Source organism: Cervus elaphus, chromosome 11 (genome assembly GCF_910594005.1).
Source record: "Cervus elaphus chromosome 11, mCerEla1.1, whole genome shotgun sequence".
NCBI lineage: Eukaryota > Metazoa > Chordata > Mammalia > Artiodactyla > Cervidae > Cervus > Cervus elaphus.
Genome location: NC_057825.1, coordinates 78,456,872 through 78,475,538, shown reverse-complemented (window position 1 = coordinate 78,475,538; position 18,667 = coordinate 78,456,872). Strand labels below are relative to the sequence as shown.

General features: G+C 38.7%; 1 protein-coding gene across 10 annotated transcripts in view; it reads left to right on the top strand.

Moving 5' to 3' along the window:
- Positions 1–18,667, top strand: part of MTA3 (metastasis associated 1 family member 3) — a 196,708-nt gene that overhangs the window by 108,762 nt on the left and 69,279 nt on the right. For all 10 annotated transcript variants that reach the window (XR_006343568.1, XM_043918149.1, XM_043918144.1 and 7 more), the window contains exons 9-11: positions 2,228–2,416; positions 15,183–15,257; positions 17,117–17,175. Coding sequence is in view for 9 of the 10 variants with exons in the window: in XM_043918149.1 (XP_043774084.1) it covers positions 2,228–2,416; positions 15,183–15,257; positions 17,117–17,175 (323 nt within the window). In the remaining variant the exon portion in view is untranslated. The remainder of the gene's footprint in view (positions 1–2,227; positions 2,417–15,182; positions 15,258–17,116; positions 17,176–18,667) is intronic.

The window sequence follows — 18,667 nt, the reverse complement described above, 5'->3', positions numbered from 1 at the left end:
GCATTTTCATTCATCTAACATGAACAAAAAGACTTAAAATCCATTCATGCTTCAAATGGTTGGTATAATATCAGCTGAGAGAAACTCATTTAATTCTGTGACTTCTGGTTTCAGAGCACCTGTGTATTATAAAAATTACTTGTACCTCCTGAGGAATCTCAACACAGTTAATTTGTATAACTATTGATTTTTGAATACCATTAACATTTTTTTTTGTTATGCACTGTAAAATTTGGAGTTTTGAAAATCATCGTTTATGGGAATATATTATTAACTGAAGGGATCCCTAAATGACATTTGTCTTTGCATTTTCATAGATCAGTTATCTAGAAACAATAGTTTTTTATTTTCAAGGATGGTGTAAGAGTGAATTAACAGTGTATGTACAGTTAAATTGCTGAATCTGTCAACTGAGAGGTTATCTAGAAAGGTGCAGTTTAGTTGATTTTGAAGTTTGCAGAACTCAAGTGAAGAATCAAGATCAGTTCCAAAATTTTTGTAACCCCTGCTGCAGAAGAGTAAGAAGAGAAGAAATTCACTTGCAAGTTGAAGTTATTATTCCGTGATTGTGACAGAACAAAAGACTACACATGGTCAGTGTGGTCTTAGCTGAGATAATAACTAGAAAATTGATAATGAAATCTCTACATGTTTTTGTTTTGTGGAATCCAGTGATTTGAGGGGAGGTGTTAACCCTTGTAAAAGCGGTTAATTACTGTTCCTAATCATGTCCTAAATTCTGCCTGTTCTGTCAACAAATTCATATTCCATACCCTATTCAAGATCTTAATGTTATCACAGTGTAAGTACGTATTTTTTAGTCATATTGTAGCCAATTTTTTTTCTCTTTAATAGATATTAGCTGCTATTTGAGCTTACTTTATGCTTTTGTACCAGTAGGGAACTGTCCCCTACCAGTTATTTCAGGACCATAGCTAAATTTTTATTACATCAGTTCAGTTCAGTTGCTCAGTCATGTCCAACTCTTTTCAACCCCATGGACTTCAGCACACCAGGCTTTCCTGTCCATCACCAACTTCTGGAGCCTACTCAAACTCATGTCCATTGCATCAGTGACACCATCCAACCATCTCATCCTCTGTCGTCCCCTTCTTCTGCCTTCAGTCTTTCCCATCTTTAGAGTCTTTTCCAATGAGTCGGTTCTTCATGTCAGGTGACCAAAGTAAAACATAGATGTGGCTCTCTCCCCATTTGTGAAATTTTTAGTTAATTATCAGAAGATACTTTGTGTAAAAGGTTTAACACGTGGCTTTCACATGTTAGAAAGCTTAAACAGAACTAGCTCCCACTTGGCAAGGATTTGATCACCAACCACATCTGCGCCACACCTACATGCTTATCTCGACACAGAGCCAACCGTCCTGTTCTGCAGTTTTCCTCCTACACATACAAATATGTGTGCATATTGTGAACGAATCTTTTTAAAATAAGCTAGACCCAAGGTACTTTTGAAAAAAGCCAGTTATACTACCCAAATTTATATTTCCTCCCTTTCTAATTGCTTTTCAGATCACTCACCTTTGGAATATGTATGAAATCCACACTGGCCTAGGTAGCTGTTTCAAGCAAGCCTGGTCATCTGTTCTTGGTCTTACAGAATTTCAACCAAGTTACTGTTTTTACATGGATATATTATTTTGTTTGTTTTGTTTTGTTTAACATGGATGTGTAATTTTGTCTTAACCATCATTCTGTTTCATGGTGTTTTTCCTCCAGCTGTCATTCCTAGTATATCATTCTCTTAATACAACCTGAAAATATTTTTTCTCACTCTCTTATACATCCTCTGTGTTTTTCCCTTGTCAAAGAAGGCTGTGCCAGCCTTATACAATAGCTGAAGTGACTCTGGCACTTTGAACCAAAAGGATGGTAAAACTTAACTGGGTTCCCATTTTAATTCTTGGAGGTCCTAGATCTTCATGGTTAGAAGATCTAGCCATTTGTCGCTCTAAGAAGTGAATACATTTTTTTTTAAAATACATATCTTAAAAGGTACAAATCATCATTTTCTTGAAAGCAATATGTGATGTCTTAAATAATCGAATAATCTGTTGTTTAAATTTTTCTTAATTATGTTACTTAAAAAATACTAAGTATATTGTTGTTAATTAAGTCCATCATGCATTTTAATATTTCTGTTCTTAAATAATCAAGAAAATTTGCCTTTCTGGCTAATCTCTTTTCTCCATTTTCTTTATTTTTTTAGTTTCATGCTATGGATACATTGTATAGGCACGGCTATGATTTGAGCAGTGCAATTAGTGTCTTAGTACCACTTGGGGGACCTGTTTTATGCAGAGATGAAATGGAAGAATGGTCTGCCTCTGAAGCTAGTTTATTTGAAGAGGCATTGGAAAAATATGGCAAAGACTTCAATGACATACGTCAAGACTTTGTAAGTAGAAAATTGTGAATTAAGTAAAATGTTGGAGTGGGAATATTTTATCTCTTAAAAATTTGGTAAACCTTAAACTATTCATTAGCAAGCCTGTGACTTAGTAATTTTTGTCTGCTCAGCATAGAATGCAGGTCAGTATTGTGGAGAGAGACATTGACATTTGTCCTGAGAAGTAATTGTAAGTAAGACCCAGGGTCGGGAAGCCCTAGATTCTTGTTATAAACCTTGGCAGTATGAATTCATCCTCTTCACCTCTCTCTGAATTCCAGGTTTAATTTATGCACAGCTTTTCTAACCATTTGCACTAGATACTTCTGATCTCTGCTTTTTAAGCTTGTTGTTCTCCTTTAGACCTTCAGTATTTTTCTGGTTATCTTACTAATCATTGAGCCTGAATTTGATACAGACCTCTAATACAGAAACAACCAGTACCAAGCAAAGCAGGAGGATTTGCTTTTCAGGTTTTCAATCTTTACTCTTCCTGATAATGTACATGATGTTACTTGTTTTTTAAATACTAGGTAATTGTGTCTACTATTGTATACTTGCTTTGTCTTATGGAATTGCTGTTTTTAATTAAGCTTACAGTCTCTTTGAAATGGGGAAATTTCTATTTGTGAAGTTCATAAATAGCCTTCTATAGCGGTCATTTTTTTTTTAAATTATGAAAAAAGACTCTTTATAATAGACTATGAAGTATATAATGTGAGCCAATATCCTGCCTTTTTATGTTGTTGCATCTTTTTAAAATTATTCTGAAGGAAAATTTTACTTATCAATATGAGTTGATATATTAAATCCCAAACATGATAATTAAAGCTGTTAGTGTCACTGGCATTTGTTTTGGCAAAACTTTACTCACACCCAGATTGTTATATGTCATGGTTTCAATTTATAGGGTGTGCAGCTGGGAATTTAAAATGCATTGGTGGCATTTAGCTTCAGATGGCCAGAATAACACAGCATTGCAGAGTTACTAATGTAATATACAGTAACTACACCACTAAGTAGAAACTGCAAAAACCAAACCCCCTAAAGAGCAAAGTCTGCAGATCTAAAGAAGGAGTAGATGATGAGAAGCACCAAAGTGAAGCTGTTTTTCCCTGCGCTGAGTGTGGCATGCTCGTTTTGTGTCCTGGTAATCATTCTGAACTCCGTTCAATTCAACAAATGTTTGTTGAGCACCTGCAGCACACTAGGCATGCATCAGGAATGTAATGTGGACCTTACCTCAGAGAATGACTTGCAGTCATGATCAAGAGATGGAAAGATAAGCCCTCAAGTAAAATATAGTGTAATCATTTCTTTCAGCCATAAGGACATGTATTGTGAAAGTGGTGGGAAGGGAGCTATTGGTTGTGCCAGTCAACTCAGGAGTCTCTTCAGGGAGTTAACTGGTATTTCGTTTCTGGACCCCTGATGCGTAAAAGGGGAGAATAGATTAACAGGTATACACGGAGGTGTGAAACTTGTAGACAGTCCTCCTGGGCACTTAATACAGGACTAGGAAATAACGCTCAACAGCAGCTTAATGAAATACACTTGGACATAGAAGCTGGCATTCATAGGAGGTAAAATAATGGTGTGAAAATGAGTATAACAGCAATAATGCTGTTAGATGGGTTTTTGTTGCCTTCATGACCTAATAAAATTCTTGTAAATTTGTCGCATTATATATTAGTTTTTTCTGAAGGTAGTTAGAATGCTTGTCAATGAGCCAGTCCTCATTAGGACTGTTGTATTTTGGAGATTGGAATTAGCCACCAGTGTCAAAAACCTTGGGTTTCCCGAATGACTCAAGTGGTAAAGAACCTGTTGCAATGCAGGAGATGTGGGTTCGATCCCTGGGTCAGGAAGATTCACCAGAGGAGGGCAGGGCAACACACTCCAGTATTCTTGCCGGGAAAATCCTATGGACAGGAGAGCCAGAGGGCAACGGTCCATGAGGTTGCAAAAAGTGTGATACAATTAAGCAACTGAGCATGTCAAAAACCTAAAAGAAGGTAGACTATCAGGAGCCTAACTGTTCAAAGGGTTTTTGTTTAGTGTGGTTTTGAATAGTTTTTTGTAGTTTTGGGTGTTTGTTTTTAATCATTAAATAAGCCTTTGCCTTATTTAATTTTTGGTTGAAATACAGCTGATTTACAATTTTACTTTCTGTTATTATGTATATATACACATTTAAAAATATTCCTCCCCTTTATGGTTTATCACAGAATATTTTGAATATAATTGCCTGTGCTATACAATAGAACCTTGTTTATCCATTCTGTATATAATAGTTTGCAGTTGTTAACCCCATCTTTAGTGTTGTTAACTTATTATCTCTCCTCTCCACCACCCTGTACTTGAAATATATAAACTTAAAGGCCATATATGACAAGCCTCCAGCTACCATCCTCATTGGTGAAAAGCAAGTATGTGAAAAGGTGTTTAGCATCACTAATCATCAGGGCAGTACAAATCAAAATCACAACAAGATGTTGCCTCATATCTGTTAGCTATTGTTTTTTTAAAATGAGAGATGACAGATGCTGGTGGGGATGTGGAGACGTGTTGGCATGAATTCTTCTTTAAATGTTTGGTGAAGTCATCTGGTTCTGGGCTTTTCTTGGTTGGAAGATTTTTGATTACTGATGCAGTCTTCTGTTCACATTTTCTATTTCTTTATGATTCAGTCTGGATTGTATATTTCTAGGAATTTATTCATTTTTTCCTAGATTATACAATTTGGTGGCGTGTAATTGTTCATAGCAGTCACTTAGGATCCTTTTATGTTTCTGTGATGTCATTTGTAATGTCTTTCACTTCTGATTCTGTTTATTTCAATCTTCTCTTTGTTTTTTCTTAGTCTGTGGGCTTCCCTTGTAGCTCAGTTGGTAAAGAATTTCCCTGCAGTGCAGGAGACCCGGGTTTGATCCCTGGGTTGGGAAGATCCCCTGGAGAAGGAAATGGCAACCCACTCCAGTATCCTTGCCTGGAAAATCTCATGGACAGAGGATATAGTCCACAGGGTCGCAAAGAGTCGGGCACGACTGAGCGACTAACACTTGCTAACATTTACTCACTTCTGATTCTGTTTATTTCAGTCTTCTCTTAGTTTTCTTAGTCTTAGTTTTTTTTTAGTCTAGCCACTGGTTTGTAGATTTTGTTTATTTTTTACTTTTTTTTTCTTCCCCCCAAAAACCAGCTCTTCGTTTATAGATAATTTCTGTTATTTCTTTGTTTCTTCTGCATTTATTTCTGCTTTGATCTTCTTTTTCTGCTAATTGGAATAAATTTCTTTTCATTCTTTTTTTTTTGTCTTTTCCTCCTCTGACTGGATAATTTCTAATGACCTGTCATTGAGTTCACAGATTTTTCTGCTTGATCAAGTCTGTTGTTGATGATCATCATTGTATTTTTCATTTAATTCATTGTATTCTTCAGCTTTAGAATTTGTTCAGCTTTTCTCAAGTGATTTCTTTCTGTTGAACTTCTTGTTTTGTTTGTTCATTGGCTTCCTAATTTTATTGAATTTTCTATCTGTGTTTTTCTTACAGCTCACTCAACTTCTTTAAAACAGTTCTTCTAAATTCTTGGTCACAGAATCCTAGATCTATTTCTTTGGGGTTAGTTTCTTAGAAAATTACTGTTCCTTTGGGGGTGTCATGTTACTTTAAGTTTTCATGTTTCTCATAGCTTTATGTTAATGATTTGATGGAGCACATACAACAGACTTTGCAGACTAGTTTTAGTGGGCAGTGGGTGCAAGGGCACCAGGTGAGTGGTGTGTATTAGTTCCAGCTCCTGGGCAGGCTCATTGGTGTAGTACACATTCACCCCCACGAGCTGAAGTCAGAAGGTTGCAGGTGTCAGTGTCAGTAAAGATTGCAGCAGCCAAGGGTGAAGGTGTCTGCAGCAGCAGAGAGGGCTGTTGGGGACCTCCTGACCTCTCTTTCTCCCACAGTGCTTGTCATGGGCAGGGGGATCCCTCTTGGTGCTGAGTCTGGGTTTGGAGTGCCTCTGTGGTGGCCGTGGTGCCTGAGGTGGGGCATGCGTGGATCACTGAAGCTGGGGTGGAGTGTGTGTGCTCACAAAGCGTGTGTTCTGGCGCTGGGGATGTGAGCTCATGTGGAGGAGCCGGGGGTCTGGGCCGTGCATGTCTCCTGGGAGGGGTGCAATAACGTCTCCTTCTCTAGGAGGCCAGCAGCAGCAGTGGCTCTTGATGATTACCTTGGTGGCAGAAGCTGCCAGTTTTCTCTGCAGAGGAGGCTGCTGAGGTTCACTCCAGCAAACACGACAGAATCCCCTAGTGGGCAAGCTGCCCGTATTCCACACTGCTGAGGGGCTGCTGAGTCCTCAGTGACCAGGGCTGTCAGTCTTCTCTGCAGAGCAGGCTGCTGGTGACTGCAGTGGTGTCTGCTGGGTCTGCTGGGTGGCTTACGCTGATGTCCTCCACTCTTCATTGTTCTCAGCCATTTCCAGGTGTCCCAGCTGAAGTCCATCTCCTCAGTGATCTTTTCTGTGCAGTAGTTCTCCACTTGTAGCTACACGGTGTTGTTGCAGGTTCTTATTTGACTCTATTATTCTCCCAGGGCAAGTTTCACTTACTGATAACTGTCTAATTATTGCACCAAGACCGGTACATCCTCCTCTCTCTTGCCAGTATCTCTCTCTCCCTGTCCATTTTGTCTAGTTTGTTGTCATAAAGTTGTTCATAATTTTATTATACTTTTAAGTTCTGTGGGATGGATTTGTAATGATGTCCCCTCTCACATTGCTGATACTGGTAATTTAGCTCTTCTTTTTTCATCTTTAGTGTGGCCAGGGAAGTTATCAATTTTATTGATCTTTACAAAGAACCAGTTTTTTATTTGATTGATTTTTCTGTTTTCTGTTCCTTTGATTTCTGCTTTTCTGTTTATTATTTCTTTCCTTCAGCTTGCTCTGGGCTTATGTTCTTTGTGTTTTCCTAGTTTTTTTTGTCAGGTTGGAGCTTAGATCATTACTTTGAAACTTTTCTTCTAATGTAATCATTTATTAGTAATATACTTTTGACTGACAGTGAATTCAGGTTTGACCGAGAATTGACTTCCGCTTTGTTTGAAAAACTTTACTGTCCCTTTTGAACAGATATTTCATTCTTTATAGAATTCATTAAAAATCTTTTTTCTCTTTAAGTATCCTGAGGATGTCTCTCTGTCTGGCTTACATAGCCTCTGATGAGAAGTCCCTGTGTGTGGAACTGTTTCTTTTTCCTCGTGCTGCAGACTGTCTCTTCACTTTGGGTTCGGAACAGGTTTTGCTGCTGCAGTGTGCCCTGGTAGGCTTTTCTGTATACTTACTGTCCTTGTAGTTCACTGAGTTTCCTAGAGCTGAGCTTTGCTGTCTCTGTGTTAGTTTGTTTATATTGATCTGTCTTCTACTACACTGATTCTTTTCTTGGCTATGTCCAGTATACCGATAAACTTGTTAAAGGAATTCTTCAATATGGTACCATATATTCCTAACATTCACATTTTATTTTTATGCTTGTTGTCTTTGTATAAATTCCCCATCTATTCATGTGTATTGTCCACCCTTTCAACCAGATCCTTTAGTATATTAATATAGTCTCTCATTGACTAGGTTTGGATTTCCTTACTATTTGGTTGCCTTCAGTGGACCACTGTACTGCAAGGCCTAGTACTTCATGTACCGTCTTTGAACCCCACAGGACCCCAAAAGCTTAACTGAATTTCCCCTTTCTTGCCAGATATGTCCCTCACCCAGCAGGGAAAGGTGAGGGACATATGGCTCATGCACCCCTTGTGGCTAATGCACCTAGCACCCCACCCCCAGCCTTCAGCCTAATGTGTTTCATTTCCCTGCCAGCAGGCAGAATTATTGACACAAGCCAACCACATCCTCCTGTGGGAACCTTCTTCCAGAACCAGGCATATCTCACCCTCTTGTTACATTGCACCGCATTCTGCAGCCCCTGCTGGACTCTCCATTCCCAGGTTGCTCCCCTTCATCTTGTACAATGTCCTCTTCCCCTGGGCTGTGAGTCTGAGTAACTGCTATCAACCTCATTTGTGTCTGGTGTCATGTTTGTATGTCTGGCCACCTTCCAGTGTTTTGAAGGTTAGGTCCCTCTCTCACTGGAAGGGTGAATGGGGGTGAACTGAACATCCACAGACTTCAAAGTCTTACCTGTGCTTCCCAGGTGGCGCCAGTGGTAAAGAACCCGCCTGCCAATGCAGGAGACGTAAGAGATGTGGGTTTGATCCCTGGATCAGGAGGATCCCCTGGAGAAAGAAATGGCAACCCATGACAGTACTCTTGCCTGGAGAATCCCAGGGACTGGGGAGTCTGGCGGGCTACAGTCCACAGGGTCATAAAGAGTTGGACACGACTGAGGCAACTTAGTAATGTGGGGCCTGGAAAGCAGAGAGTTTTTTATTTTTCAGTGTGCCTGTCCCATCCTTGGCAGGCTTTGCATGGTCGAGCCTCCCTCTGCCTTTTTGCCCTCCCCCTGTGGTAGTGTGGCGTTGGTGGTCCACGGTAAGGGCTGGGGTTTCTTCGTTGCCCTGTTCCTCCCCAGCCCCGTGCCCGTGTTTCAGCGGTGGTGCTCCCACAACAGTCTGCCCTTCCTCCAGCTCCCTCGTGGCAACCAGCCTCTGCCTCGTGCAGCCTTTTGTTAGCAGGGATTCTTGGATGTGAGCAAATTTCCAGTCCCCCTGCACTGGCCGCGACGTGTTGCCTGGGACTCGGGGGTGGGACAGTTTCTAGTCCATCTCCAGTGGCAGATGCTTTGCTTTGTGTAAGTGAAGGGTCTGGAAAGCAAGGGGCTGTCTTGGCCGGGGCAGCAGATCACCGTTGTGCACACCCACACCACCATCCCTGGGCACCTATCTTGCCCTGTCCCAGTTCTTCCTGCTGAGTATCTGATGGAGAAAGGGAGTGTGTTAATTCCCTCTGTGCTCTTCATCTTAGAAAGTTTGATAAATTGTATGTTCAGTTTCATGTCTTCATTTTCCCTTATGGTTTCTTTTTGATCCATGGGTTATTTAGAAGTAAGTTCCACATGCTTGTAAGGTTTTTTTCCCCCATATATATTTTTGATTATGAATTCCAGTTTAATTCTGTTGTTTTCAGAAAACATACTTTGTTAAACACACACACAAACTTTACATTTTGAAGATATGATTAACTCTACCTTGGTATATGGCTTGTTTGTAGTATGTAGTATATGGTGTAGTATATATAATAAATGGTGACTACCATGTGCTCTTGAAAAGAACAGGTATTTTGCTGTTAGGTATAATACTCTATAAATGTTAATTGGGTCAGGCTTATTAATAGTGTTGTTCAAGTCTTCTGGAGAGTTCTATTACTTGTTGAGAGTAGTATTAAAAGTCTGTAGATAGAGTGGTAGATTTTTCTAATTTTTAAAAAAAAATTATTTATTTATTTTAATTGGGGGCTAATTACTTTACAGTATTGTAGTGGTTTTTGCCATGCATTGACATGAATTGTATTAGGTTTTTGCTTTAAATATGTTAACTCTCTCTTGTTATGCACATACACATCTAGGATTGTTATGTTCTTGTGATGAATTGACCTTTTACTGTTTACATTATGCTTCTTTATCCCTGGGATAATATTCCCTGTGGCAAAATCTGATTTTTCTCCTGTTAACATAACCATTCCAGCTTTATTGTTGACATGATATATTTTGTTTCCATCCTTTTTACTTTTGTTTATGTCTAAAGTGGGCTTTTTGTACACATAATAAGTTGAATCTTTTTTTTTTTCCCAACCAATCTAACAATCTCTGCCTTTTACTTCAAGTGTTTAGACCACTTGCCTTTAATATAATTGTTAATAATATAATTAACTGTTTAAATCCATCATTTTAATGTGAGTTTTCCATTTGTCCCATTGTTCTTTTCCTTTTTTAAATAATTTTTTTATGACTCCCATTTTATCTCTACTAGTGGCTTACTAATTAAACTTTTGTTTGGTGGTTTACAATATATGTCTGTAATGTACCACAGTTTGCCTTCAAATAACTACCACTGAGATTACATACATTGTAAGAGCCGTGAAGCAGTACACTTCCAGTTCTTCTTTCCCGTTCTTGTGCTGTAGTTGTCATACATTTTATTTCATGTTCTAAGTTCCACAGTGAATTATTCCTGTTTCTTGCTCTAGGCAGTCGGTGATTTTTTAAAAGAGATTAATCCCCCCAATATTTACTTACTTACTGTTACTTATTTTTTAAAAATTCACCATTTCTGCCGCTCCTCGTTTCTTTGTGTGATTCAAATTTCCACCACCACCAAGGGGGTTTCTCGGGCTTCCTGCTCTGGCTCAGTTCTTTCTCAGGAACAGCTTATGGAGATCTGTGCCAAGTGTGTTTGAATTCCCCTTCCATAGATGCTAAATGGTTGTTCTAGCCCTCTATTGACCTTTAATAATTTGGTAAGTTTTTTGTTGTTCTTACCTTTATTTTTGTTCATCACTTGTTTCTATGCTGTGCCAAAGTAAAAATATTTAATGAGTCCTATCTCTCTTCACAGTGGCTTGGAAATTTAACTTAGTTCAGTTGATTGTCTTGTAATCTTAGCGCTCTGATGGACTAAAGAGTTGGTATGGTTTGAAAAAAAATTTTTGTTTTTCCCCTCGTCTTTAGAGTGGGGATGATATTCTCCTGTGGATTTCTGCATCCTAAACAGGACCTGAAATATGCAGAGGAACCTGAAAAATCTAAAGTGCAAGATAGCAAAGTCCATCCCCCCTCATACAATGGAGTCCTTTGCCATAGGAACTCTTTTCATTGAAGGGTATTTCCTGGCTATTGTATCATTTAAACTTCAGTTGCAGATAACAAACTTATAAGAGCTGTTTTAAACTGAATGGGGTTTAATTTTAGCAATTAGATACTTAAAATCATTGATAGGGTTGCAGAAGTAGGCTCAAGCTGGATCTCAGAATAATCCCACAGAAATGATCCCAAGTGAGCTCTTACCTCTGCCCACTATGGGAATTGAGAAGCTGCTGGGTTAACACCTGAGCCGGGGTCACACTACTGTAGCCATGATCTTGAGATCAGGAAACCTCTGGCAGACTCATGGGATCTAGAATAATTCTGTGCCTCCTACTTTTACTGCTGCAAGATGGATCCCTCTTGATATGCACCATCCATACTGTGCCTGCTTAATTTACTTCTGAACTTGTCTTACACATATACATCTGACTGGCAGAAATGAATCACAGGGGAGTCTTAGAAATACCTTGTTTGGATTTCTAGCCTTGGTAGCATAAGAAAGTGAACTAGCAGGAAGTTGGAAAGGATACTGAGCAAGTCACAGTTAGAGACAGTAGAATCCATTTGAGTGAGCCAGTTTGAGGAGGAAGAAATTTATTAAAGGGTGTCAGAAAGCTAACAGACCTCCAGAAGGGCCAGGGATCCATGTTCCAACGCTTCACAGCCAGGACTTCTGAAGCCGACAGCACTGCCTGACCCCCCAACGGCGACCCTCCAGCAGGAATCCCCCCAGCCCCCCATCATGTTTGCTGCCTCTGCCCACCCACCTCTGCCCACCACTCTTCTGCCCCGACTCTGTCAGTAAGTGCCGTGTATCTCGGCTCTGTTCTTAGAACACGCTACTTTTTACCAAGTTTTATATTAGAGTACTTTTGATTATAAGTGAGGGAAACTCAACCTCACCTAGTTTAGAATAAAAGATAGTATTTTGGTTATATTAGGATTCTTAGTTGCTAAATACACACTTCACTACATCTAATTTAAGCCGAAAGGCATATAGAATATTAAGTTCTCAATAAAGTCTCTGGGAAAACTAGAGACCTAGATTTGGATGCTGCCCATGCCCTCTGCTGTTTGAAAGAAAGGTCAGCACAGTTGCTGGCTACAGTCCATGGGGTCACAAAAGAGTCGAACACAACTTAACGACCAAACAACACCAATTACCCCTGAATCATTAGAAAATATGGTACTGTTTCCTTAAATGAGGAAGCTTAAATTTAATGTCATAGCATCCATCTCTGATGTTTATTCCTCTTCTGCTTTTAGCCACAGCCCTGTCTTTATAACTTGTAACTTCTGCATTAAATTATAAAGGTAAAAACACACCACCACCAACAGACCTTAAATAAAAATAGAAAGGGAAGTCGGTGCAGAAGACACTGAGCAAGGAATGAAATATAGATGTTTCTCTAGTCTTCCATTCTCCCTTTGTGAAACACTTTCTGATGCCTTAGGTGTCATTCGAAGTAGAACACTACCCCCTCCGCCTCCCCTGTCCGAGTTTTGTATCAGAGTACTTTTGATTATAAGTAAGGGAACTCAGCCTCACCTAGTTTAGGAGAAAAGATAGATATTTTGGTTATATTAGGTTTCTTAGTTGCTAAGTACACAATTCACTACATCTGATATAAGCCAAAAGGCATATAGGATATTAAGTTCTCATAAAATCTCTGGGAAGACTAGAGACCTAGGTTTGGATGCTGCCCATGCCCTCTGCTATTTGAAAGAAAGGTCAACACAATCTTAGATGATCAGAGTTCATCTCGTCTGGTGGGGTGACCCAAACCTTCACTCCTGCAGGTTCTGGGTCCTGGGTCAAAGGCAGTGTTCTGTGGAAATAAGTCATTCTTAAGTCTTTGTATGGTATTGCTAGCCAATGCATTTCAGGCAAAAAGGGAAGTCATAATCTAGAATAATTGTCCATTCAGTAAGAAGAGAGAACTGCTTTCTAGGACGCTGAGAGGCTAGTCTAGTGAACACGTTCCCAGGAATGGCGCCGTGCTGGAGGCCTGTGTACTTTGTCCCTTGCAGGTTAGACACTTGGAGGAGTCAGATCAGAGTCGGTAAGAGAGACCCCTGTGGTCCCCCCCACGTGTGTGTCTATTTTGTTTGTGTCCTTTGAGTAGGCACTGGGGGGCTAGGGAAAGAGGCCGGCTGGCGGCCACAGAGGGGATCATCTTGGCCAGCAGATCAATGAGAAACTGCCTGTGCAGAGGACCTTTGTGAGCATAGGGGCTCAAATATCCTCACAGCCAGACCCCCTCCAGGTGTCTGTCCCATAGATCTGTCTTCTATGCCTCATCGCAGCCAGTCCTCCCATCTGTTCCTTTCAGGTCCCTGATCATTGTGTCAAAGAAATGACCATTGTCCACAGGTGGGTGTAGATTAGTACATCTGGCCATCTCTCTTGCAATTCAAAGTACAACATCAGATGTCCACTCTAATGGTCTGCTCTCCACATGGGTCTCCCCTCTTCACTGTGCTTCAGTCACTCCTGCTTGGGGCTGAAATGCTACAGAGTCTAATTCCAGTTGGTGCCAGCTTTATGCAGAGCCATCTGTTGCATTTGGATTTTTTCCTCTTCAGTTGGCATATCGTAGGGAACTCCCATGAAACCAGAGTGAGGGTTGAGGGAGAGATGATACTTCATCAGGAGTAGACACAGACATGACCTACACTTCTTGATGAGAGTGTGGTGGTGCTGAGCACAGCTGACTAGGACTTTATGACTTAGACAAAATCTGGCTCATGAGGAAGCTTGGGTTACATGGTCACTTGGTTTTCTTTTTTCAGACTACCAGGTAAACTGCATGCCAGGGGCTGTTTCCCGAAAGAATAATTAGGAGATAAGAAGTCTTGCTTTGCTTAAAGTCCTGTGCCTAGGATTTTGCTGTAGTCAGCTCCTTAACATTGCCCCTCAGACCCTTTCAGCTCCATTAGACTGCTTTATGTTAAATTGGAGAAAATTCTATTTGCTTTGACTGCAGTTGAAATGCCAGCAGTGCTGATCTGCCCCTGTAAGGAGGCCACATTTCTTGAAGGTGCCACCCAACTAAACGTAAAGATAATTTCGCTTTTCTAAACTCCATTTATTTTTCTCTTCAGGCCAAACAGATGAGTTAAATATGGAGGTGATGGGAATGTCATGAGTGAATGTAGGTCACAAACAGACCCATAGCTGCACTGGGGGCTGGGAAGAACTAGTTAAAGCCAGTGGTACATTAGGGCAAGCTCAATGAGGGTCAGAGGGTGCTGACTCACCCATCAGTAAATCTGCCTCAACAGCTAACAATTGAATGTTACCATTCTGTTTGAAGTGCCCTGATTGGCTTCTTGAATGAATAGCAGATCTCCTTTTACTGAGGGACATACTAAATATTTTCTTCCATCTTGGGTCTCATAAGTAGACACTCATTGGGCCATTTTTGAATAATTATGGAAAATAGCAGACAAGCTTCCTACTTTGCTGATCTGTACCACACTTGGCTGTGCTCTTTTTCGGAGACTTAGGTTTTCATTTTATTTACAACAAAATAGATTAAAGTAGAGCTGTTTTTGAAAAGATGAGAAGTACTACAGAAGCTACAGACCAATGACCCCAAGCTGTGGATGTCATCTTTGGAAGTTAAAGAACTCAGGCTAGACTCCAAAATACTATTTCTAAAAATTATGCTTCAACCCCACCATAGCCCGAGAAGAACTGATTAAGTCATGAAATGCTATCAGTCATAAGGTTTATAATTTTAAACAAAACGGGGGCTGAGAAATGTGTTGTATCATCATCTCTAGCTGAATAGAACTTGTTTGGGGACCCTTTGCTCAGAATTAATTTCAGTTTTCTTAAACATTTCTACTAGAATGCGTCTCCCATGTAGGTTATTGCCTCATTATTTTTAAGAAGTGGTTTTAAAGGAAAATAGTTCCTACAGTAGCTTGTTTTCATTATCATGTTACATATTTTTTCAGCTCCCTTGGAAATCATTGACTAGCATCATTGAATATTATTACATGTGGAAAACTACTGACAGATATGTGCAGCAGGTAATTTTTTCATGTTGCTACCAATATAGTTGCGTTAAAATGAGCTATTTACACATTAATATTTCTTAGCAGTATACTTAGTTTTAAATTTTAGTTTTAAAACAAGTTTGCTTTATCTTTTCTAGACCACTATAAACTATGTAATTTCATATCTTTAGCATGTCATTTTAAGATTTTAGTCTCAATATTTTCTTTACTTCAGATTCCATTATGATAAATATTTTGAAAAGATAGCAGGAAAGATCCACCCGAGAGGTATTATTTTCCTTGCATGTTCCTGGTGCTTCATCTCTTTGTTGGTATAGTTGACAGAAATGACTTCAGATGTGTAAAAGTTCTGAAACCTCCTGGACATTTGTGTGATTATACCCCCAGGTGACCTTAAGTGTAGTAGTTAGTCTTTACTAGTTTAATGTCTTTACTATTTAAAGTTTACTGTACATAAATATAGAACTTTTCCCCCAAAATTATCTCTAAAAGCAGAGATTAACTTATTTTTTAAATCTTCCCCAAAGGGTAATTCTCTCAATTACTACTTTTGGAGGAAATGTGTATTTTCCTCAGGTGACCTAGTATATTATATTCTTCTAGATATGTGTCAGAACTGGTAGAGACAAAGGGGCAAATAGATTTAACAGGCATTTTTTCCCCCTAAGTATATGCTCACCCAATGGCAAGTGTTAGATGCTGTAAAAATACAATTTAAAGGATCACTAAAAAAATTACCCTAGTGAGTTGTTGAGGTTGTGAATAGTGAATAGATACCCATGGCTTGTTGAAAAATGTCCAGTGTCATCATCATATATAATTCAGAAAGTGCTTCTTTCAAACTAGCATCCAAACCCAAGCAAGATGGTTCTTTAGCACATTTGTCTGCCATCTTCTCATCTGTTCTTGACTTTACAAATAAAGTTTGCTTGCGTGCCCCCCACCCCCACCCCACCCCCAGGATCTACTTAGGTAGATGGTAAGACCATGTGCTCTGGAAATCTTTTGTTATTCAAAGTGAAAGGAGTTTCTAGAGATGGTGGCAATGATGGCATCGAGGATGGTTGAAACATCGAGGTGTTTGAATTAAATTTTTTCCAAAAATTTCAACTCCTTATTTAAAAGTTTGAAGTTGTCTCCTTAAATTTTTTCATTTCCTTCTCATTGAGGAAATGAAGGCTTCCCTTGTATTCTGATTTGTCGTAATTTTGAATATCCACCATACATTATTTTCTTTCTCTATTTGCATTTACTGTTGTGTTGATCAGTCTCTGGCTTTGATTATATAATCTTTTCACCATGCCTTTCCCTGTATTTGGCTCCTAATTGGTTCCTAAAAATCTGACATGAGTTCAATCAAGCTTTAAAGTTGACTGCGTATCTCCCAAGATTTGAGGGTAATGCTTATTTAATTGGGCTTAATTACTGTCTCTTTCTTTTGCATAGACTTTGGAAACTAATCATCTCTGAGTAGTTTTCTAAAAGCAAAGATCATTGTTTATTTTTTATCCCTCCCAGAAAGGCAAAAAAGAAATAAAATAGAAACTAAATGTGAAAAGTATAAATGATTACTTATAAGTTTGATTTATCTGCTCCTGGAGGGATGGGAAATGGAGTTGCTCATTGCTTTATTTTTAAAATTTGTGTCTAAAATGTTTTTAATACTTGTTCTGTACCTCAGAATCTAGTGATTTTTCTTACAAGTTTCTGCAGTTTAAGAACATGTGCATGAAAAAAAACCTCACCTTAAAAAGGCAGTTTTTGAATTATGTTTTAATGTTTTATTTTCTTGTGAATTTTTTAAGACAGATGAAGTGGTAATAATTATTTTGACATTGTGTGTAAAATATTTCATCTATCTTTTCAACTAGAAACGTCTAAAGGCAGCAGAAGCTGAGAGTAAACTGAAACAAGTGTATATCCCAACTTAGTAAGTAATGGAAATCTTATAAAATATTTGCCATGGTATTAATTCTATCCAAAACAAAATATTTACATTTTTGTCATTTTCAGCCAGATTTGAATTTCTTTGTGTATCTTATTTTCTTCCACTACAAAGCACAATTTGCTTTCCATTATAATGCCACTGCAGTGATTTTATTTTAGAAAGAAAAATGGCTAGTGGGGGAAACCCCAGGTTGACTAACAAAAGGACCAGAGCAAAAATGCCATCAAAGCTTCAGAGAAAGTATTAGAAAACTAACCTATGAAAATATTATTTGAAGCAAATGTGTTTCAGAAAGCTAGCAACTTTTGAGACTTCTGTATTGTATAATGTATTTTATTTGGGTAATGTGCATTACCCTTTTGAGGTATGTTTTTATTTTATGGAGGATTTTACTTTGTTTGGAGAAAGTGTTAGGGAACATAATTAGAACCAAACTTTGTAAATATTGGATAAATAATGAATAGGTCTTGATTGTTTCAGATGCCTAGCATTCTGTCATTATCCTCTGGGTTCAGGAATTGTTGCATATTAAAGTGAATGGGAGTTTTCATTTGCTACATTTTAAATGAATTATCTTTTTTTTCGAGGTCATAAGTTTGACAGTTTATTTGTTCAAGCAGATTTAGTTTATTGAGCACCATGTATATACTGCTATCCTAGGTTCTTTGGGGATTAAAATGAAATTCACTACAAAATTCTATGTACTGATTCAAACTTTTTTCAGTATAGTTATCATATACCTAGCCTTTTCTTTACTGAATTTCAATGCATTAATACATATTTTAATACATAAGAGGCCTCATAGACGATGAATTGTTATATTTCTTATTAGTCTTTTTTCTCAAGGTAGATAACATGTAATTTATAAGGTCAATAATTTTTATTCAGAGCTATAATGTCCTTTCTAAAATATTAAATGTTTTATTTGACTAATCTATAAAAGAACAACTCCCCAAAGAAAACAGTGTTATGATTCATGTGTCTTAGATTTTCAAAAGCAAGCATACCAGCATTGCTATACTTTGCAGTGCTGTCACATTAAAGGAAAAGTAACTAGTATTCACCAAATACCACAAATAATTGTTTCTATTCAGTTTTGCATTGACTTTGGAGTCTTTTTTTTTTTTTTTTTCCCCACTTCCTTCTTTTTAATGGGTGGAAAATATTCCATTGTATCAAGGTGCCATAATTTATCCAGTCCTCAGCCATCCCTGACAGAGATAATGGAGTTTAGTCTTTTAGATCTTATATCTGATGAATCAAGCTGGATATTCATAGGTCCAGGATTTATTTCATGATCTCCCTCAGGGATGAGAAGATGCCTAGAATCACTATCCCTATTTGCCATTTTTCTCAGACTCTAAGCACTAAAGAAGTCAGTCCTGAGCAGGCCAAGCCCAGAAACTCAGAGCGTTTGGCGGGAAGGTGTACACCTCTTCCCCAGTCTTCTCAACTTGCCACAGCCTGGAGTCTT